The 23,654-nt window shown below is 42.1% G+C and overlaps 1 protein-coding gene across 2 annotated transcripts in view; it reads right to left on the bottom strand.

The window, feature by feature from the left end:
- Positions 1-23,654, bottom strand: part of POLR3A (RNA polymerase III subunit A) — a 275,253-nt gene that overhangs the window by 196,022 nt on the left and 55,577 nt on the right. For both annotated transcript variants that reach the window (XM_069240172.1, XM_069240171.1), the window contains exons 5-11: positions 12,476-12,630; positions 11,686-11,925; positions 8,651-8,813; positions 2,227-2,363; positions 1,591-1,694; positions 1,319-1,460; positions 718-858 (exon numbers count right to left, since the gene is read on the bottom strand). In XM_069240172.1, coding sequence (XP_069096273.1) covers positions 718-858; positions 1,319-1,460; positions 1,591-1,694; positions 2,227-2,363; positions 8,651-8,813; positions 11,686-11,925; positions 12,476-12,630 — 1,082 coding nt within the window. The remainder of the gene's footprint in view (positions 1-717; positions 859-1,318; positions 1,461-1,590; positions 1,695-2,226; positions 2,364-8,650; positions 8,814-11,685; positions 11,926-12,475; positions 12,631-23,654) is intronic.

The following is a 23,654-nucleotide window of genomic DNA, read 5'->3' on the forward strand; positions in this document are numbered from 1 at the left end:
AGTTGGTACTTGCCAATTGGGTATACCCAATTCGACATACCATATAAAGGGGTTAGAACACTGGCATCGAGGTCTGGTTAGCAGGCCTCAGTCCACTCCCAGAGTCAATAAACCAGCAGCATCAGTCCCAAAATGTGGGGGTGAACATGTAAAAGAGGTATTTCCTTACACAATGCATTCAGAATCAGAACAATTTGTAATTATGTAAATCACTACATAAAATGCTAGGAAAAGTATTTGGCAGTTAATATGCATTGCCATTATATGTTATGAAGCATTCTCCTGAATTTTGAGTCAATGAATGGGTGCTTCTTAACAGACATACATTATGGTATTTTAAAGCATTCCTCAATACCATTACACACAAATACTACAGCTAACTTCAGGCCCCAAGAATAAAGGTACTAATTGAGTAGTCATTCACATTTCATCTAAAGAAGGGCATGTGACTTAACAGACCTAATAACATGACAAACACTGCCATTATGCTGTGAAAGTTGTTAATTGAAATACTTAGTTTTAAGTCCAGCTGTGGGAGCTCATTACTTTTGTCGAAAGCATCACTGGCAGTAATCAGTACCTTGAAGAAGAGATGAAAGATCTGAAAAACCTTTACAAAGTAGAGGACAGCCTGTCCGCTTGCCTGCTCCTATCTATCTTAATTCTGTACCAGTAGAGATATCCCAAACTGCTAGTCCTTATAGATTCAATACATACCCCCATTAGGACAAGAGCTTCAGCCTTTGCTTCTTCAGTCTGTGGAAGATGGAGGTTCATCTCGTCCCCATCGAAGTCTGCGTTGTACGGAGTGCAAACACATTCATTGAATCTGAATGTCCTGTGAGGCTTGACCCGAGCCTGTAAAAATGACAATGCAAAAATGAGACAGTACAGACAACGCTGAGGCTCAATTAAAGCTACACATTTGCTGTGCAAAATCAGTTTTGAATAACAAACACCACAATTAAAACCTGCTATACCCATAACAGAGCCAAAGTTTGTATCACACAAAGCCCAAGGCACAAGATGGCAAGTCTTGAAAAGATCCTTCATTCAGTCAATGAATGTGGTTGCCTCTTCCTATTAATGTCCTTTTCTCTACTTGAGCATACATACATTGGGTGAATCCATGTCATATGATGGACTCCAGCAGCCCTTAAAAAAAACGAATGACAGAGCAATCCTATTCTTTTTACAAGAAAAAAAACATTTTACATAAGGAAGTGCCCATTTGGTGCGATTATCAGCTTTGTATATCTGCAAAAACGAAAAGTGATGCAAAAACAGTTTTTATATGGAAGAACCATGACTTTCTTACTATGTGAGCCATAATGCTAAGCTTGTGCAGTGATGGCTGACGGTTGAACAGCACTATGTCCCCATCAATAAGGTGTCGCTCTACAATGTCGCCATATTTAAGTTCTTGTGCCATCTTCTCACGGTTTCCATACTTTAAGAACCTATAAAAGATCGCAAATGTGACGCAGAACATGTGGATTAAATCTTATTCCTTAGAAGGTTCAGATAGTTCACATTTATCACAGAAAGGCTGGGCAGTGAAGGGAGTATGACAGCACTGCCGAGACTCACCTTTTCATCTGCATGTGCCTCTGCTGGATGAAGTTGGCTCCAGGATGCACATCAGGGCCATTCTGTACCAGGGACCTCATGAAGTGGATATTCGCTTTATTAACCTGCAGCAGGAGGAGACCAGCCAGAACACTTATAATGCACCCATCATTTTAGGCTACCTCGCTCACCTTGTATTACAAAGGTGCATTCGTGGCACAATCATTAGATAGATTATGAAAGCAACAAGTACCTCCATATATCATGGGGCATGTCTTTAAGTTAATGCATTTAGGCAAATGTAGTTGTTAGTTGCTTACAAGGCAATCCACGTTGAAAGAAGCCAATATCAAAGAGTGCTGGCACAGGCACGAGGGGTCAGCTTAGCAATGAAGTGGCTAAGTTCCTATGTGTGGCAGCCGTTAAGCTTCATAGTGCTTGTTAATACAGTTTAACAGGCAGAAGTATCCCACATAAAATCTGTCAACCAAGGAGCACTGGAGAGTACTGGGCAGTTGAGCACTTCACAAGGTCATTTCTCACTTCATCGCTGTAGGTATGAAAATCCTGTGGTCCCAGATTTAAAAGGTCTCAAATGTGCATTATTCGTAAAAACAGTTTAGTCACAGCAAAACCACCTTTACGTGTACCACTTACTTTTTCAGGAAATGTTAATATTTTGGCCACATGGACTGGTACAGCCACCTCGTCGATTCGCAGATTAGGGTCCGGAGAAATAACTGTTCGTCCAGAAAAATCCACTCTTTTTCCAGATAGATTTCCTCTAAAACGACCTGGAGTGTTAAATGAGAAAAGTGATTTAAACTTAAAAGCACAATGATGCTCAACCTAGAATAAAGATACTAGGCTTATGATATATGGAATTGTTACTTATAATCCTACCGATGATACACGTTCTGCATCGCAGGAATCTAACAGAGTAGGTCCCACTTGTAACTTTGATACAGTAACACTGACTGTATGTTGTTTATGCAGATGGATAGAGTGTATTATGCTCCCATTGTTGAGGTTGCGTAGAAGTCATTACCAATGAGAGTCAAAGCCTCGAGTGAGTCATGATGATGTTGACAGCACTTTGAACAATGGTCATAAACAGCATATTACACTTTGAAAATCTGTATACGTGGTTTATGTCAGTGCTTCCCAAACCTTTGGCTTCTGTGGACCACCACTTTGTCATTATTGGAATCTGGAGACTCCCCACTGACTCATTACTGAAAGCTGGGGACCCAATCTGTTACGATTTATTGATTATCTAAGCAGTCGCGGACCCCCTGAGGAGGCTTTGCAGACCCCAGTGGTCCCCGGACCACAGGTTGGGAACCACTGGTTTATGCCATGCTGCTTTGCCATGTCAAGTACAAACAAAGACCAGAACTAGGAGGCAGGAGGTTAAATATATGCATCTAAACAAAAAAGAGGTGTCGCGATTACGGGCAGCGTGGTTAGACCGTTAAAATATTGCAACATGCAACACAATAAAGTCATTTCGACCTTTCCAGTGTAGTAATAAATGTGTGAATCTGTGTTTATTAGTATGCTTCCTTCAGATAAGCAGGGGACATATTTTGTTTTTACTGGTATAGTACAGGGAGTGCAGAATTATTAGGCAAGTTGTATTTTTGAGGATTAATTTTATTATTGAACAACAACCATGTTCTCAATGAACCCAAAAAACTCATTAATATCAAAACTGAATATTTTTGGAAGTAGTTTTTAGTTTGTTTTTAGTTTTAGCTATGTTAGGGGGATATCTGTGTGTGCAGGTGACTATCACTGTGCATAATTATTAGGCAACTTAACAAAAAAAAATATATACCCATTTCAATTATTTATCATTACCAGTGAAACCAATATAACATCTCAACATTCACAAATATACATTTCTGACATTCAAAAACAAAACAAAAACAAATCAGTGACCAATATAGCCACCTTTCTTTGCAAGGACACTCAAAAGCCTGCCATCCATGGATTCTGTCAGTGTTTTGATCTGTTCACCATCAACATTGCGTGCAGCAGCAACCACAGCCTCCCAGACACTGTTCAGAGAGGTGTACTGTTTTCCCTCCTTGTAAATCTCACATTTGATGATGGACCACAGGTTCTCAATGGGGTTCAGATCAGGTGAACAAGGAGGCCATGTCATTAGATTTCCTTCTTTTATACCCTTTCTTGCCAGCCACGCTGTGGAGTACTTGGACGCGTGTGATGGAGCATTGTCCTGCATGAAAATCATGTTTTTCTTGAAGGATGCAGACTTCTTCCTGTACCACTGCTTGAAGAAGGTGTCTTCCAGGAACTGGCAGTAGGACTGGGAGTTGAGCTTGACTCAATCCTCAACCCGAAAAGGCCCCACAAGCTCATCTTTGATGATACCAGCCCAAACCAGTACTCCACCTCCACCTTGCTGGCGTCTGAGTCGGACTGGAGCTCTCTGCCCTTTACCAATCCAGCCACGGGCCCATCCATCTGGCCCATCAAGACTCACTCTCATTTCATCAGTCCATAAAACCTTAGAAAATCAGTCTTGAGATATTTCTTGGCCCAGTCTTGACGTTTCAGCTTGTGTGTCTTGTTCAGTGGTGGTCGTCTTTCAGCCTTTCTTACCTTGGCCATGTCTCTGAGTATTGCACACCTTGTGCTTTTGGGCACTCCAGTGATGTTGCAGCTCTGAAATATGGCCAAACTGGTGGCAAGTGGCATCGTGGCAGCTGCACGCTTGACTTTTCTCAGTTCATGGGCAGTTATTTTGCGCCTTGGTTTTTCCACACGCTTCTTGCGACCCTGTTGACTATTTTGAATGAAACGCTTGATTGTTCGATGATCACGCTTCAGAAGCTTTGCAATTTTAAGAGTGCTGCATCCCTCTGCAAGATATCACACTATTTTGGACTTTTCTGAGCCTGTCAAGTCCTTCTTTTGACCCATTTTGCCAAAGGAAAGGAAGTTGCCTAATAATTATGCACACCTGATATAGGGTGTTGATGTCATTAGACCACACCCCTTCTCATTACAGAGATGCACATCACCTAATATGCTTAATTGGTAGTAGGCTTTCGAGCCTATACAGCTTGGAGTAAGACAACATGCATAAAGAGGATGATGTGGTCAAAATACTCATTTGCCTAATAATTCTGCACTCCCTGTATGTTTTTTTATATGTTTATATATTCTTGTTTATGTACACATTTCTACATACATGTATTTAAATATACACACACATTAACCAGAAGCGGTTGACAGTGGGTCGCTCTACTCATACCCATGCAAAAAGCATTGTTTAATTTGCTGGCAACTTTGGCACTGTTTCTCAAAACATTCAAAAAAAATAAAAAGGTTCATCAACATAAGCTCCTTCCTGGAAAGCTTTGGGGGGTTCGTGCAAGCAGGGCTGAGAAAAAGGGAGGGGTTCCCAAAAACATTTTATTCCATTCATTTTTCATGGGAAAATTAGACACAGCTACAGCCAAAACAGCTAAATGGAATTACACTAAATTTAGCAACAAGCTAAATCTTGATAGAGAAGGCGTGTTTTTCTTTTTATTTGGTGTGAATCTGTTAAGACGTTTTTGAGAAATTAAGTTTTCAAATGAATGTATATACCATGCAGCCAAGGACCTGCAGATATGACAGATCTCTAGATAACTTCTAAGTGGCTGCTACTACATCAAGAAAGATGTGGCAACAGCAACATTGGATTTGGGGGCTCAGTCCCTTGTCCTGGATAAAAGTAAAATAAAATTAAAAAAAATATCTAGGTGGGCAGGAACTCACTTAAAGCTTCATATTTTCCCAAACCAGTGCCATGGACCTCTGTGGCTTTCATTCATATTAATTAACAACAAAAAAGCGACCCCCCCCCCCATTTTAATAAACAAATAAAAAACATAGTTGGCCAGGGGCCAATGCAAATATATATTTTGGGGGGGGGGGGGGTTTGGCACATAGCACCCCCTGCCTGTGCCTCTATGAGGCCCTGGATACCCCAAATTCCATGGCTGCATCTTTAAAATTAAGGGAGGAGGTGGGCTGCTCTGATCCCTGAGACTCTATAAGGCCCAGGGGACTCCATCCTCTTGGGCAGTTTCTTTAAAATAAGGGAGGGGGTGGGTGCACCCCCGAGTTTTCTATGAAGCTGTGGACCCCATCGGGCCATTTCTTCATTATTTGTGGAAGGGTGTGCGCAGACTCCACACTGTACCTCTATGAGACCCCAGGGGCCCCATCCCCAAGGCCCTGATCTAGGCAATGTGATGGGGACCCCATCCCTCAGGACACTGCTTTTTCCTGCAGGAGTGTGTGAGCATAACTTTCCCGCACTGTCCAGGGCAGGAAATGCAAAGTGATGGAGCCACTCCCACCAGCACCACTATGGGTTGGGGGTCAGGCTGAAGGGGGGGGAGGGAGGAGTGAGCTGGCTATGGCCTTGTGGCTGCACCTGCAGCCCCAAACAATGGTGGTGCCGTAAATGAGCACCCACCGATTTATTTGTTTTTAAAGTTGGTTCCCACCAGGGGCCCCGGGATTTCCCCCACACTCCTCAATTTTCTCCAATCGGGAGTGGGTGCACTCAAAATATTGATGAAAAAATATTTTTTTTAATTGATAGCTGGTGCCGTAAAGTAACTATAAGTGGCAGCTTCGTCATGTGCTGCTAAATCCCTCCAATCTTACATCGCTCATGACATGTTCAATCACATCACTGCTAACATTACTGCAACATCTGAAGTGTCATCATCATTGATAACACTGTACATGGCAGGGATGCAAGTCATAATTACTTTAGGTCATGTGTTATCATTATATGACATAACTAGAACTGGTGATTTTCAGTTTGTTTAAAACAGGGTACCCGCAGGGGTTAGAGTAGAGCCTGCATTTGACCTCATGCTGCTCACAGTGATGGACATGTAACTTTACATGAAAACAAAACAGAAACTCACTGAAAAAAAACCCCATTAAAGTGACTTTATAGTTATGAGTTGTAATAATATCTTACTTCACATTTACACATTTAAAAAAGCCTTAGAAATTCAAAAAATTAAATGAAAAAAAAACCCAAGGTTCAAGGGACGTTCTAGTTAGGTAAAAATGTCAGTTTAATTGTAACATTTTAAACACTGAAATTTGCCAGTCCTAGTTAACTGAAGTAACTATAACTTGCCATGAACAGTAATGTAAATAAATATTCCATTTCAGATGTCATCAGTGATTTTATCAATGCATGTAATACATTTTGCAATGCATAAAAATTGTCAGAAAATTGTTTACAATAAAGCATTGGTATTACAAATAACTATAAATGTTTTTTTAGTCTTTCTGTAACACCCTTCAGGCCATAACATGTGGTTTTGAATCAACCATACTCCAGCTGAAGAGCATCAATCCCCAGCTCAGAGTGCTCTACAAATGATGGTAAGTTCTCCTGGTTTCATGCATTCAGTGACTCTAATAATTTTAAACTTTCCTGGGGGCTGCTGTCCTCCTTGCAGTCTTCCTCTCTGGGGCACCATGACGACGACAACAACAATATTTAAAGACAAAGCTCATGCAAGGCAATATGGGGTACTCTTGGCAGGAGCAGTTAATACTGAATGGGTGACGTAGCTGATTCAATGCTGAAGCAGCAAGGTCATCATTTGTTTTATTTATACTCTGGGTGCCCTGGTCCCACCCAGGAACAATGAAGGTGCTGCCACCTGGGGAAGCTTAATTTTTGGGCATTGTAATGTATTTTTGTTTTTTACCATGGTTCTGTATTTTTTGTCTCAGGAGTGTTGGGGGGACAGGGGGGGGGGGGCACGAGGCCTGGAAGATCAGGGTATCCCTACTCTGCACCCCATATGCTATTTTTGTTTTCCAGGACACAGGGACTCAGTCCCCAGGTCCAAAAATAGCTCATAAGCATCTTCGTTGATGTGACGTAGCCAATCAAGTTATATCTTTTGATCTTCTGAACCTCAATTCCTTCACAACAACGGAACAGATTTCCACCAGGCCACAAAAAGCATGCTTTCTGGATAAATATTTAGCTGTCTTTCTAATTTGGTGCAATTCTGTTCAGTTGTTTTTGCTGAAGCTGTGTCTAACTCCCTACTGGGAAAATGCATTTTGAGGCACACTTTATGCTCATCCCGAAAACTTTCCAGGAAAGGATTGATGTGGAGGAACCTTTTCTGTGGAATGTTTTGTCAAACCGATTAGGTTGGCAAGACACACTACACACAGCTTTTGTCTGGTACACAGCTATTCACAAAGAGTCCATTGCCTCCAGACATCCAAGTCTTAATAGATAGGAAAGCTCCTGCTATGCACTGCCTTCTTCCCGTCCTCCGCTGTCAGTGAGAGGACAGTGCTGCTAGAAATCCAAGCCCTATTATGTAGTCACGCTCCTACTCAGAACAGCCTTTCCCCTGTGCACAACACTTCACGGAGAACGCACTCTCTAAGACACCAATCCTACTTAACAGCCCAAGAAGAATTTTGCACAAACGTCACTCATTATCAGGGGAAAACAGAGAAAATTCCTCTAGATGTGTGTAATCAATACCATTCTGTGTCTAAAGCATTTTGCAAACTGTCACATTCACTGGCTGATGTCATCAGGGATGTCATCGATGACACCATTGCAAGTCATGAGTTATTTAATATGTAAATGCATAAGCAGTGCATGCCTGGGTGCAAGTTATAGTTAGCTCAGTTAACTACAAGAGGTGAATTTTAGTTTGTTTTGGATTTAAATTTGTATGTTTAAAGTGACATATTCACCCAACTGTAACATGACTTTACCCTTTTTTCACAGTGCATTTCAATGGGTTTTTTTTAATGGTTAGCAAGGCATTTTTACTGCGTCTAATTACAAATCTCTCCCCCCCCCAATTATTTACTGAATTCAAAATGCCAAAAAACGAAGTCTTTGGCAGCAATCAGTAGGCAAACATACAGAGGCAAGAAAGCTGTGTCAAGCTTTTCCTTTGGTCAGAAAGAAATATTTACATTTTTTCAAACTGTTGGCAAAGGATTGAGGAGCTCAGAAAACAGATGTTCAGTAACATACCCTGCTTTCCCTTTAACCTTTGCACAAAACCTCGAGTCCACTTTTTGGGAGCCATGTTCAGAGGGATGCCTGACAGTTCACTGTTGATGTACAAGGCACACTGTAGCTGCAGGAAATCCCAGTCCTCTATTATCATCTGCGTTTTAGCTCCTGTTATCCGATGCTGGGAACAAAGAGGGACAAGCAATGAGGCGAGGTGCTTGAAAAACTATTTATGGTACATCAAAGAAACACCACTTCCTACTTATCAGCTTTAACAATATTCAATACTTTATTCTGTGCAGTGTGCTCTCCACTCTTAATTTCACTTAAAGGAATCAGAGACTATCAACAATCAGGCCTCTATGTACGTTGATGCAACAAGTTCTAAGACACATGAGTGTACAGTCTCAAGAAGCGTGCAATAAAATGCCAATCTGATCACTCATCGTCGTACTGGTGGGGCCACATAACCCAAAACTTTAGTCCCCTTAAATAGGCTTTTGGTTTCCAACAGGTGACTTTCAACAGAATACACAGCGAACTTACTACTAAGTTTCATAATGCATTCTTTATGGCTGTTCAGGCTGCCACAATGGAACCACTGGGAAATAAAGCCTTTGACTACAGCAGGTGAGAACGTGCCCATCTGAACAAAGTCTTATCTGCAGAGTTTCTGGGTAGTTTAGACTCCATGCTACCTCAATACCTTACTACTCTGCAAACAAAGATATCCACGTGTGGTGTTTTTGAGAAGCAGAGACATGATCAACTGGTTTGTTTGTAAAATCCTAGCTCAGTCCTGGGTAGCTGTGGCAACCTAACAGCCCTGAAACAACTTTCCAGCAGACTCAGGTGGAATTTTTGAAGGTCGGGTTTCGGTCTCCCAGGCTTTAACGTGGTATCTGGAGACAATCAGACTTATTAGTGTAGGGCTCTCAGAGGAGAAGGTTTCTCATCTTTTATGGCCCCGTCGCTGTAAGAGGGAGTAAACCAACTGACTCTTGGAGTCCCCTTTTCTGGTTTTGGCTCGGGGATGACTTTTCCTCAAGCAGGACATGTCAGCCACAGTCCTTTCTTTGCTATCCCAAGGTGCAGCAGGTGCAGTCCATCCTTTAAGGCAGCCTCTCTCTGCTTGGTCCAGGGAACAGCAGGGCAGCCCTTCTACAGGCCCCTCTCTAGTCAAGGCATTATCAGAGGTCTGGATACAGGGGTGCCACTTCTATACTAGTTTCTTGCCCTTGGGAATGTGGTGACTACTAGCTAATGGGCTACTTGGTCTCCTTCTGCCTAGTGATGAATTCCTGCTAAGTGTGGCATTTGACAACCAAGAATCCACCATTCTACCCTCTCCCAGCATGGTAGAACCTTTCTCTTGGTGTGTGGAGCTTCCTAGCCCAACCTAGAGGTGTGGCTACCCGGGGACTACAAAGAAAAACTGGTTTGGCAACAGCTCCTCTCTCTCAGTCCGAGATACCAGCTTGTCTGCTAAAACAAAAGAGCAGCCCTCTACGCAAATCGTAGTGTGTGACTATGATTTCCGCTCAAAGGTGGCTTCCCCTCTGAAGCCTGCCTTTTGGGCTCACAACCTCTTCTCAAGGTCAGTCTGCCATGAGGAGGTTACACCTCCTTCCTAGGCAGGCACTTTGTGTTCCTTTCTGAAAGTCATTAATACCTCTCCGCAGGAGGATAGAAGGCTGTCTTGAGGACAGCAGGTTGTGTGCAACCATAAATGGTCACTGGAAACTTTGGGATATAAAGTGGCAACTTTGTATGGTTTCTATTTGTACAAAAGTTAAATTAAATTCGATTTAAGCAACGCGGTAGGTTTAATGCAATATTTATTTTGATACTTTGAAGTACCATATTTATTAGTCTTATTCAGAACGTCGCACCACTAGGTTGTCAGAGTGCAACTCTGTACTCGCCAATGGCGGCACTAGCCTTTTTGCAGCAAAAACATCAATGAGGGGTTTTTACTGTCAAGACATGAGAAGTTAGAAAACAAATGTCCAACTTTTCAAAATAATGCATCCTGCCTTCAGGGCTCAGTAGGCTTGCCTTTAGGGTGGCTTATAAATATTAACAAGCATTTGCAATGCAAAGGGTCTCGCATTTGTTTGAGTTCGAGTTATAGCATTGTAAATTCCCAACTGGACTTTTCTTGCCACATAAATTGAAAATGAAAAGTAAAACAGTTGACATAAGTGAGCCGATTCAAAGCGCCACAGCTGCCATGAGCATGAGTGCGAAGGAGAGGTACAAAAGGAAAAAAGTCTGCTCGCAGTCAAATGTATTGGCAAAAGTGCAATTATCCATGTAACAGGGTTGATGGCGAAGGCGGTAACAAAACTGCCCCAAGGAGGGACAAACTTAAAGCATTTACCAATGATAACAAAAGGATTTTTGAAAGGCACGTCCATAAATGAGTGATAGTGATGGGTGTGCGGTAGGTGTAGTTAAAAGCCCACAGATAGATTACAACACGTCAGAGCACCTGCGCGCTTAAACTAAAAAGGAAGGTTTAAGTTTTGCCATTAATTGAAATGGCAAAATGAACTGTTCTGCCAGCCAGCAATGGTGAGCTGCAAGCCATGCTTTACTTTCTCACACTCCTGGTGGCACAGTAAGTGATGCAGTCCACAAAGGACACTAACTTGTAGGCCATGGGTACCCCTGGCACCCTGTACTAGGGACTTATCAGTAAGGTATGACAATTGTGGGGGATCCAATCAGACATATACATTTTAAAGGTCAGAGCACTGGAAATGAGGTCTGTTTGGTTGACTCTGTGTACTTTCCAATTAAGAACACCAGCAGCATCAGTTCAAAAACTTGAGTGATCATGCAAAAAGAGGCTCTTCCTAACAGTCAGCTACAGAGAATTTGTAACAAGTGACTGTACTTCAATAGAATATGGATTCCTGTCTGGAAAGAATTTATAGACTATGATTGATCAAGGCCATAGACTGTATACAAATTCTCACCAAACTGATATCAATGATCCATGAAAGCAAAGGACACACAAATCGCGGTCTGGTGAGAGCAACACTGACCTTCTTGATGACATCATTGAGGAAGATGATCTCAGTTAGCTTCATCGTCAAGTCATCTTCGTTGGTACCTGACTTCAGCTCACTCACAACAGAGGGCCGGATGCACAGTGGTGGCACCAAAATCCGTGTGAGAATCAGGTCTGAGGGCTTCCCGGCTTCTGGGTTCATAAGTAGTAGTGGGATATCTTCAGCTGGAATTCTTCGGAAGAGATTTAACACGACTAGTGGGTTCAGATTTTCCTACAGTATTCAAAGGTAAAAACAAAAAACAGAAGTAAATAATATTTTATTTTCTAGATTACAACACAAATACATGAGAATAAATAACCCCTACAAAAACCCTCTCCTTGGATCCAGTCCCTAACAGGTTTTCTGGCATTCATACAGAGTAGTGTTGCCTCATAAGGGCCAAGACCACGTACACAGAAGACGACAAGAAGCTGGTTACCAAGACTGCTAAGTGATACAAACACTGTTTCAGGACAACGCTGCTGTATGATAGCATTTCTGTCTAAAGACAAACTGCAATTTTGCATATTAATGCATGGTTTGCTTTAAGCTTGGACCAACCATCGGCTCCTCGGCTATGAACATGTGCAAATTTCAACAATGGAGATGCAAAATGGAAATTTTTTAAAATTCCTTTAAAATCTGTGAAAGCGGGGATTGCATGAAAGGGTATAATAGCATAAGGCAGGCGAATAAGCAAAATTTGAATATCCAATTATTACCCAGAGGCTTCAGGAATCACCTTTAATAGAAAGACTGCAATATACACACCAAAACGCACCTGTGCCCTTCCAAGCAGTGACTCAACTTCCTTGTTGTGCTCTATGGCAGTTTCAAAAGACTGCAGGAAATGAGACACCACAGCATCTACCACCTTCTTGTTGGTCTTGTACCTCTCATGGACGATCTTCAGCAAACCACACTTCTTAACAGACCCTGCAAACCAAGAGACTCATTAATGAAGTAAAACGGGTATGGATATCTAACTCTTATGGTAGATATTGAAGATGCTACTTCTGACACACAAAACATATGAGCAGTTTTAATGACATGCCATAGAAATGACAGTAAAAGATTTTTAAGATGGCCAGTCATTCAAAAGAGCAATAGCTAGGGAAAATCTTTGAAAATCCCAGTGCTACTGTAGGTCAGGCAAGTGCCCAACTGTCTACGAGTAGTAGTCTATCAATCAAGGAACATTCAAGCGTCAGTACTGATCCAATTTGCTGGATGAATTAACAAAGTTATAGGCTGTCGCCATGCGATGTTAAAGCTAGACCAGAGTTAAGAAGGATATTAACCCACCTAACTAACACAGATGCCATTCTGCATTTTAATCTATGCAGGATAACCAAGGCTGTTAGGCAATTGGAGCTTATCTGCCTGCTGTCCCCAAAGATAGGTTTTAAAGGAAAGACGAAGTATGGTCTGTAGGAAAGTGTCCTTTTTGACATGGTCACCCCACTTTTTACCACTAGTACTACTTTTTTTTATTTTTTACCCAAGATCCACTGGGTCCCTACTATCCAAGTCCCCCGTGCCAGTGCTTTCCCTAAAAACAAGGTAAAGTGGTCTGATTGTGTACAATTGGCACACACTTTAGCACCCCTGTAAGTCCCTATTAAATGGTACCACTGGTACCTAGGGCATGAGTAATCAAGAGGGTCCCTAAGGGCTGCAGCATGATTTATGCCACCCTAAGGTCCCACCTACAAATTTCATTCAGATGGCCACTGCAGACTGCGTGACGTGGAGCAAACCATGTGTGAAAGCGGAACACTGCACACACTCTGAGTGCAATGCCCGTACTACTGCATTGTATGTAGTATATGTAAAGTCACCCCTACAGCAGGCCTCAAAAGCCCTAAGGCAGGGTGCTTTGTATTTTATGGGAGGACATATCTGCATGAGCAGAAATACCCAAGGGATGCCTAGATCCATTACCAGATATTACAAGTGAACAAGGAAGTCATCTTAAGGCATGTAGTGGGCACCTTGTTATTATGAGTTACCCAGCTACATAATGGCTTCACTGAAACCTAAGGTGTTTGGTATCAAACATCTCATACTAATTAATCCATACTGATGCAAATATTGGATTTATTATGGGAGGCACCCAGTGGGCACGTTACAGGTGCCCCCTGAATTCTACTTGTCTTCTAGTGTGCTGCTGACTGGTATTGACGAGCCTGCCATCAGAGACATGTTTATAACCCCCTGGAGGTGAGAGCCAGTGCTCTCAGAGGCCAGAAACAATGCCTGCCCTGGAGATGGTATCACCTCCTCCAGCAGGATGGCTAGTAAATAAGTATATCTGGGCTGGAGGCTTCAAAGCCTCTGTCACACTTTGATATGCGACCTTGGCTTCCCCCAGACCTGGGGATTGCCACCCATTGCCCTAAGGCTCTTTTGGCACCTGGACAGACAGGAAATTAGCTATGCAGTAGGCATATTCCACCTCCAGGCTAGAGACACAACTAAGATGGGCTGCCTGAGGTGCTCCACGGAGGAAGGGCTCCAGCACCTTATTTTTGGTGGAATTAGGAACTCTCTGACAGGGTTATGCCCACCGCCTACAGGAAATTGTCATATAGGAAGTGTAATGACCCTAGGGGTAAGCTGTCCATTGGCTATTACCCTACACTCCCTCTAACGCTCCTAAACGCAGTACTTGTGTGGTCCTCTGACACCAGGAACTTAGATTTGTCTGACTACCAGAAGAAGAAGGACAAATAAGAGCTGACCCGAGCAAGAACTGTGGATTAGCTGTGGACTTTGGTGCCAAACTCTGCCTACCTGCTCCTGTCCTGATAATTGCAAATACCTGACTCAGTCTGCAGCTGTGCATGCCTCGGAGGCCTGCCAGCATTCACCAACCAGCCAACATCTCCCTTGGAGTGGAGGAGCCAATCCCTGCACCAGCACCAGCAGGCCCCAACCGCGATTTCCTGGTTCCTTTTTTTGCTGATCATCAGGTCCACCAAGGGAGCAACTCACCCGGAAGAGGATCCAGAGTGTCCAGGAGTGCAACCCCGTCGACCCTTCCAGTCTTCGAGACACTGAGCCTGCCAGAGCCAGAGCCAGAGCCTCCCTGCACCAATATCAGGGGTAACACTGCCAGTTACAAGCACCAAGAACTGTTTGTGTTCAGTCAGACCACAGATGCCAAAACTTACCTGCACATCAAGGGACTTTGAGAGAGGCCAGCTCCATGACACAAGTCGTCTTGCTGTGCTTTTTCCCCCTCTTCTGCAGCTTCTTCGAGAATCATGAAAGCCTCAATCTCGCCGAACAGGAAAAAACACTTATGCACCCGAGCCCCCCCACCAGCCTGAGTCCATTGAAACCGACAATGTCCCTGTGGTCCTGAGACCCTCAAGAGATGAGCCCAACTTTGGATTCTGCCAGACTGATCCCCCATCTGCTATCTTTTTCCTACAGGTACCTTTCCTGTTGACTTTAATGTGTAGCATTCAAGGCTACCGCTGCTGGAAACCCATCAGCACCTGGACAAACCAGGGCAGATAAACCTAAACCGTTGGCGCTTCCTTGAAACTTGGCCCCTACTTACTTTAAGTCCCGGAGAACAGCCCTGTAAGTGGTTTGCAAGTGACCCTATGCAGTGTACTTACCTGATTCCGATGATCTTGGTGTCTACAATTGTATAAAAATGTGTTATTTTTCTAAATTGGTCTCAAGTTTCTTTTTGAGGTTGTGTCTCATTTATTGGCTCTGTGCGTTTAACAAATGCTTACCACTACCCTCTGATAAGCCTGAAGTGCTCGCCCACACTACTTCAAAGAAAGCACTTGAGATTATTAATTTAAGCCCAGTAAGCCAATAAAGGTCGTCAGGACTATCTGCCTAGTGTACTCCAACATTATCCAATAGGCCTGACTTAGTTTTTTCCTCCAGCACATCTGAGTTTCTTGCCTTCAGTTGGGCACTAGGGCAGCAACAAATTTTGCAGAGGCCAGGATGGCAAATTTACTATTCTAAATATTTGTAGAATATCTGAGGAAACTCAACGTTTCCCAAATAAGTCCAGTAGACGTATTTAATATTCCCTTTTTAAAGCATTTTAATATTAGTATAGGGTACATACCAATAGATAACGTCATGTTATGTATCATAGAGGGTATACGGGAGACTAGTAATAGACATTTGCAAACATGGGGATATGAGCCTTCCAGGCATTTGAAACAGTAATCTTAGCCCCCAAGAGAACATGAGTCAACAGCTTTCTCTTTGGTGTTATAAACAGATATTCACTACTCTCTCCTGTGTGTATTAAGAGCAGAATTAATGCAATAAGCAGTAACTAAGCGTTATGATTGCTCCGATGTGCAACAGCACTTCTTTCAAGATAGCCTTTATGTGCAGGACAATCCATATTAAAATATGAGCCCCTCTTGCCACAGCCCCGCCAGCAGAATGTGAACTAATAAACACTGTTTTCAATGTAAAAGGGGTAAAATATTAGTGAGTGAGTACTTTATAGGGATTAGCTTTGTACTGTGTACAGAGAGATGACAAAGCTGCCCTTGCCCAGATGTGTGCCAAGTTTTTTCTGATATAGCAATGCGTACATTTTCCTCCCACTATAATGCGTAACTATGCTGAGTAGTGTGAAGTCAAATTGGCTAGAATTGTGCATGGTCAGGAAATAACTCTCTTCTAACTGTAATGTGTCAATAACTTTTTGAACAGTGTTTTCTCATAATGTGCCCATTCTTTTTTTTAAGTTTAATTATACCAATGGATTAGCTGTAAAAATGCATCTGTTTGTGAGGCGTCAAATAACTGGACCTAAATCTCTTTGCCTGGTATCTCTCCACGGGTGTGTAGATCACCTAATTAGGGCGGCCCCCATCATTTCCATTGTGTGAAACCCAGGTCATCAACTCTTGGTCTAAAGTCTTGATTATTTGTGATGGGTGAATACAAAGTGGTTTTGTCTTGTTTTCTGATTATCTGAATTCAGTAGTCAAATAGTCCTGAGAGTAAAGGTTTTTGTTTCAGGGACCTGGCCTTGGGTGATAGCCACAGTATATATTGTAGCCCGATTATTGAACAGTCTTGTTCAAGAACCTCCCAAGGATTAGTAAATGGGAAACAATGCCAGTCCAACAATGGTTGTATCAGGGCGGCATACACAATGTTTTATGGGTGTTAAGAAGGCCCAAGAAGCCTTCTGTTGTCTTTTTTGTACATGGTAGCTTGGGGTATTCTCTAGGTTTTATCACTCCAGACGAATATCAATGGCCTGCGATGTAGAGGTAGTTTCACCTTAGGAAATCATATAGTGAGAGTCTACGCCACATACAACAGCCATGGCAGGAAGTTCATCTAAACAATCAGACTTCCTAAATACAAGAGCTCACGTTTCCACCGCCTCTAAAAATATTATTACAGCCTATCCAGCAATGGAGAAATATTCCATGTGTATAGAGTTTTAACAGAATCAAAATATTTTATTGGCCCGGAAGTCCAGGTCAGACCATGGTTCTAAAGGGGGGATTTTACAGCTATGTGAAGATCAGGTATTTTCATGCCCTGTGATTTGATGTAATTTATTTAAACGGCAGAGGCTGAATTGAATTTACTTAGTTCTACTAATAATGCTGGAAAAGAGTCTGGTTCTGTAACAAACAAAAAAAAAAAAAAGGTTTGGACTGCAGTTTATTCTGTAAATTAATGACTCCACCCAGGGTGAACACAAGGGAAGAGAATGGGCATCTGCCTCGTGTCCCACTTTACAGGAAAACTGGCCAGGATAGCTTGTCAATACTTGGATTTTGGCTGAGGGTACTGTTAGTTGGCTAAAATAAGCGAGGTCATGTTTAAAGTCCTAGCCAAAACAGGTCTCACCATTGTGATATATCACCAATATCAAATACCTTCTGCATATTTAGTGAGAGAAGAATTAATATTTTCCTCTCATGTTCTGCTACCAATAAGGTCGGCTAGAGGACTTGCACTGACATTTGTTTGGTGATCTTTTACAAATCGCGATTCAAATTCTGAGACTAGACATTGCCATACGTTTTTGGAGGGGTTGCTTTTATGGATGCAAACATTTTTACATATAAATTTAACAGAGCTTTCGAGAAACAGGCGGGACAATCTGTTGGGTGAATGTCAGATTTGAGTAATGAAGCAACTGTAGATGCCAGCATAGATTTGGTAACTGTGTGGGAGGTCAGGAATGAAGTTAGAACTTTTGACAGTGGTCCGACTAGCAAGTATGTGGGATTCGTAAAAGGACACCAAACTCCCCAAGGAAAGGGGGTCTTATTATCTGGTAAGCCACTTATAGAAGTGTCCATCTTTTCTAGATTGATGGGATTTTCCAGTTCAGCAGAAATGTAAGGGTCAATATAAAATAATGTAAACTCGTTCAGACACTCTTTTTGTGGATCACCATCAAGGTTCTATGCTTGATATAAGGACGAGTAATAGGTGTAGCTTCAGAATATCTGGTGTTTGTATTTTCAATTTACCTTATTATTATTTTACATATGAGTTGTAGCTTATTTGTGCCTCAGTTTGCTTGATAAAATTCTATTTGTTTTGCTTCCTTTTTCCCAAATAAGTGATTGCTATAAAGCATTTTTAATTTTTTTATTGCTCTATTCTATTTTGAAAGTCTATTGATCTGTGTTGAATTTCCAATTGTTTCGGCTGAGCCTTTAGTTTGGCTGTATGATTTCATAATTTGATAATTTAGTAGCTATGCACAAGATATGGGCTCCTTCCTACACCACATTTATCACTGCTTTTGCTTCGTCCTATATCACATCCTATCCTATGCCACCTCCCCATTGTTATTTTCTTCAAAATAGTGTTCTCGAAAGGTTTGTAGAGAGTCCCTTAGTGCCAGATCATGGAAAGCTATGTCACTAATGAACCATGAGCCAGTCTGAGACATTTGGGTTGAATTAAGTTTAGTTCCGATAGCCCATGCAGAAGTGGTAGTGGACTGTTTTGAAATTTTAATGTGCAACTGATCTGTCTTAGTTCTGACTTGTACATCACATTAAAACTGCTGCCTCTTATTAAATCCTCTCTCCTGAAGTTAGTCAAAGTTGGGATTACTTTGGAACAGAAATCCTCTTGGTCATCATTTGGATCACAGACTAGGGTAGGGTCCAATCTGATCTCCAAGACCCAAAATTCTGCCTACTTTGTTAATGTATTTATTATATAAGGTAAATGACATTCCTTGCCTGATCAAGACTGCCACCGTTTTGACTTGCATAGCCAGTAGGACGAATTGCAATGTGTACCAGTAGGAGATAAAGTGGGAGGGTCTGCATAAACATGAGGTGTCTTAATTCTCCCATGAACAGGAACGTTGCAGGGACGTTATAGATTGGTTCAGGTTTTACAAGCACAAAAACCATAGTAATTCAACAGTTACAGTAATATCTCAAGAAACAATAACTCGTGCCCTAAGGTAACTATAAATCATGCCCTCGCCATACAGTTTTCTGTACAATTTTTTTTACCAAAAGTTGCAGTTATATTATAAATGATGTTATAGAAGACCTTATTACAGAGAAAATGGTGCATGGTGAGGGTGCGAGCTATAGTTACCTTAGGGCACAACTTGTGCGTGAAAACTCTGAACTTAACTATAATACCCTTTGGATTTTTTCCGGGAACTTCTAGGGTTTTTAAATTCTATTACCTATCTATAACATCGTGGTAACCTTTCTTTTTTCCCAGTGGATTTCTATATTTTTTTTGTTTTAACTTAAAGTAATATTTAATTACCTTATGTTAATCCAACCCCTGCCGCGCACAGCCTTCAACCATGTGTGGTGGGGGTTGGCTACAGGGCCTGGCTGCTTGCCAGGCCCTGCATCCAACACTCCCATCGGCACCCAACCCCAGCAGGCACCCACCCCAAGGGGGAATTCGCCCGTAGTGGGAACCCACATCCTCGGACCAATTTTGGCTCCAGGGACTCCATCCCCCAGCCAATTGGTGAAAAGGGAGGGGTTGCACGGACCTCCGTCCCCGGGCTGATTCGCACACTCGCCACACACTGCTTATTACCCCACATATTAAATCTCTCAGACATTTTTGATAACATCATTAATATCCATGTAACCTTTGCAGTGAAATTATTTAGCAGAAAACAGTTCATGGCAGGGGCACTAGTTACAGTTACCTTAGGGCACAAGCTAAAGTTACTCGAGCGAACCATAACTATAACTGCTGAATTTCTACGGTTTTGTGCGAGTAAATTCAGAACCTAACTATAACATCCAGCTAAACTTTGTTTTTTAGTTTTTTTAAATGAATATGCATTTAGCTATGCCATTTTTAGGTCGGGCATAGCAGTGCTCAAGTGCTGCTTTTCCAATGTGTTGGTATGTATCTGGGCTTTTAACCATGCCCACACCTCACGCCCATCAGTATCACTCGTTCGTGGGATTGCCTTTCAAAAATCCTTTGTTTTCATTGGCAACTGCTTTACGTTTGTCCCTCCTTAGTGTAGTTTTGTTACCACCTTGGCCATCGGCTCTGTTACATGGATAATTCCACTTTTGCGGATAACTGACTGCGAGCAAACTTCTTTTTCCTTTTGTCTCTCTGCTTCGCGCTCACGGCAGCGCTTTGAATAGGCTTGCTTATGTCAACTGTTTTACTTTTTATTTTCAGTTTTTGTGGCAAGAAAAGTCCATTTAGGAATTTACAAAGCTATAGCTCTACCTCGAGAAAACGCGAGACCCATTACATTTCAAATGGTTGTTGTTGTTTGCCTGGGCAATTGTCTGTGTGCGTCTGTACTGTGCATGAAGGAAGCACATTTCCAGCTCTCTCTGCCTCAGCTCCTCTCTTACCCCTCCCTCCTGAACTACCCTGTCTACGCAGGCCAGCTGGGAGTGCTGTACCGGGCAAGTGCAGCAGCTAAGGTATTTCAAACACGATGCAATGAAGAATGCACTTTCAGTCTTTTTTAGTGCTTGCCTAGGAACGGGAGTCGGAAAAAGATGGCGAAGGCAGCTTAGTATGGTTTGCACTGAGAATGAGTGTGCCTCGGCAAATGATTAAGTGACTAACTGCATGATTGATTGGCCGAGTGAAGGACCAATTGAGCAACTGAGCGCATTGAATTTGCAGGAATATTTTGCTAAACCTTCCCAATGCAAAGTACAATCAATTTACACTCAAAGTACAGCATTTCAGCCAGTGGCAAGACTCAATGTGCCACGTCAGAAACGGGAAATGCCAGTCACCATCATGCCTTAATGACATCAGTGCATTTGATTTAAAAAATAAAAAAATAAAATAATAAACTGATGGTGCCTAAAGATGGAAGTACGTTATCACCTGGCAATGTCAGTATGACAACCTCAGATGATTTCCTAACAGTGCGTCTTTTCACAGTAGTTCAGAGAGAAAAAAAAGTTTCCTTTTTACTTTCATTCTTGCAGATGTTGCTGTTCGCCAAGCTTTACTGCAGGTTGTGGGCATCGTCGATCACCGGTACAAATTAAGCATTGGATGTGTATAATGTATGCACAACAGCCATGCAGTGTATGGACATAGAGAACGCTCTGTTTTGGTGGTTTACACAGACTAAGGCTAGACACCGCTCATTAAAGCGACTTTTTCCAAAATAAGACCTGCAGCATCTGTTTCTTTCAGCACGACCGCAGAACGACCTCCTGCACTAGGGACAAGCCGGACTCTTTTCTAGCAGGGAAACGTGCGCCTGTAACTAATCAAATAACAAAAATGCAAGCTATGCTGTATTTGATTTCAATTTATTAGTAAAATAAAAATATATATTGCCAGCTGTCCAAATGCAGAGGATAGGCCGCAATCTGGTCTGTGGTATGGGCTGCATGGCCCTGCGCCGGTTAGTGCAACATGGCAAGATGGTGTGGGCTTAAGAAGGATGACATCTGGGTGGTAGAGCGCGGAACCACTGCAGCACTTCATGACTAATTTTAAATGAAGAAAAAAAAAAACTTGAAACTGGATATTTTATAAATTACATCGACCCACTGATGAAGAGGGAATTGGTCGAGGTGGGGCTATCACATTGTAAGCAAAAAAACAGAGGTACTTGAAGTTGTGCCCACTTAGATGGCTGTGAAGCATATTTTTCTAATTACCTAAATGATCAAGAATTCCACCAAATCCATATTTCTTAACGCACATCTAAACGTCTCCCTCCTGTCACAAAGAAAAGGTCTTTTGTTCTAAAATACTATTATCACTTTCCTAGCATTCTTCAAATACACATCACTGGATGGATAAGTATTCCTGCAAATATGCTTTTAACTATTCAGTACCAAGTTCGTTCTTTGCTTGACAATTTGTGGGCTTAGCAACTTCAGTAGCCTGGCCTTTGGGCATTGAGCCCTGAGATCTGCTTGCTTTGCCAATGTTTGTTTTACAGAATTCTTAATACTGGTTTCCAGGCTTCTCCTAAGTGCTCCTAATTTTGGGAGACGCGAGTACTGATGAACAGAGAAGTAAGATAGTAATAGTCAGGATCCTCCCATTTCTTAAGCTGAACACAGGTCATTATGTTCCCCAGTCACTGGACACATCTCCTTCCTTCACAGGCCCAAGTTCCCTCAACAGGTCAGTAGCCAGAGTAGTGTCTTGCTAGTTGTAGGTCAAGATTTAGGACTTTTTATCTAATTTTGATCTTTTTCATGAACAGCAGTGTCAGCAAGTATTGAAAAAAGCAGTAGTGTTAGCTTGTGGCTGACCAGTATAATGCTGGTACAACAGGGCAGAAGCAGTGCAAGCTTCCCTCTTACACAGATCAAGTACAGTCCAGACAGCTACAGCAAAAAATATCTTTATGTATAGATCAGGTATTGCTCATGTAGCAGCAATGCAAGCTTCTCTCACACATAGGAAATATGTAACAGCACAGCAGTGGAAGCATCTTTTCCACAAACACACTATTGAGAGCAGCAGAGGTCAGTAAGGTTTGGGGGGGGGGGGGGGGGGGGGGGGGTTGTGAACTTCAGATTTCTCAATAATGTGAAAATAAATTATACTACAAGCAGGGCGCACAAGAGGGGCCCAAGGGCCCTTTAGTTATATGCAGGGCTACTGGAATTATGTGGCACAAGGGATCAAAATATGTGTTAGGGGTGAAAAATTAATGTGGCAAAAGAGGTCCACTTATACATTTGCAATGTCAAAAGCACCAACTCAAGTAGAGGTGAGACCTATTGCATTATAAATGCTTGGTTGAAATTGGATTGCCCTTAAATGGCAAAGCAAAAATTGTTTTGTTTTCCTGAAGTTTTGTCCTGTTAATATAGTACACGAGTGCTCTTTTTACATCGGAAATGTGGGGTGCTCTCTCTGATACTGAATCGGGTTGAAGGCAAAAAAAAAAAAAAAAACAGGCAAATGAATGGTCTCTCTGATATGAAATTGAGATACCACTTTTGGTAGGGATGTTAGATTTGTACGAAGGACCACTTTATCTTTATGTATTTGAAAGAAAGTTTCTTCTGGAGTTAATGTCTTGAGTTCACTGACACTTCTAAGGGAAGTAATTGAACTAGAAAAGCCACCTTCCATGAACGGAACTGGATAGGACATGAGTGAAGCAGTTCAAAAAAGGGCCCAGAAGCCTTGTAGGTACAATGTTAAGATTCCATGAGGAAACTGGAGAAAGTCTAGTGGGGGATTACTCATAAGCAGTTCCATTAAGGTTTTAATGACCGGGATTCTGAACAATGAACTACGTTCTCCATTTTGAAAGTATGCAGCCATGGCTGCAAGGAGTAGCCTGATTGTAGTGTAAGCCAACTTGGCTTTTTTTCAATTGTAGCAAATAAAAAAAGAATATCTTGTACGGATGCTTTAACTGGGTCAATGTGTTTAGACTGACAGTAGCAAACAAAATGTTTCTATTTTGTCGCATAACACACTCTAGTGCTTGGTCTGTGAGCCTCATACACTCA

This window comes from Pleurodeles waltl, chromosome 6 (genome assembly GCF_031143425.1).
Source record: "Pleurodeles waltl isolate 20211129_DDA chromosome 6, aPleWal1.hap1.20221129, whole genome shotgun sequence".
NCBI classification, from domain to species: Eukaryota; Metazoa; Chordata; class Amphibia; order Caudata; family Salamandridae; genus Pleurodeles; species Pleurodeles waltl.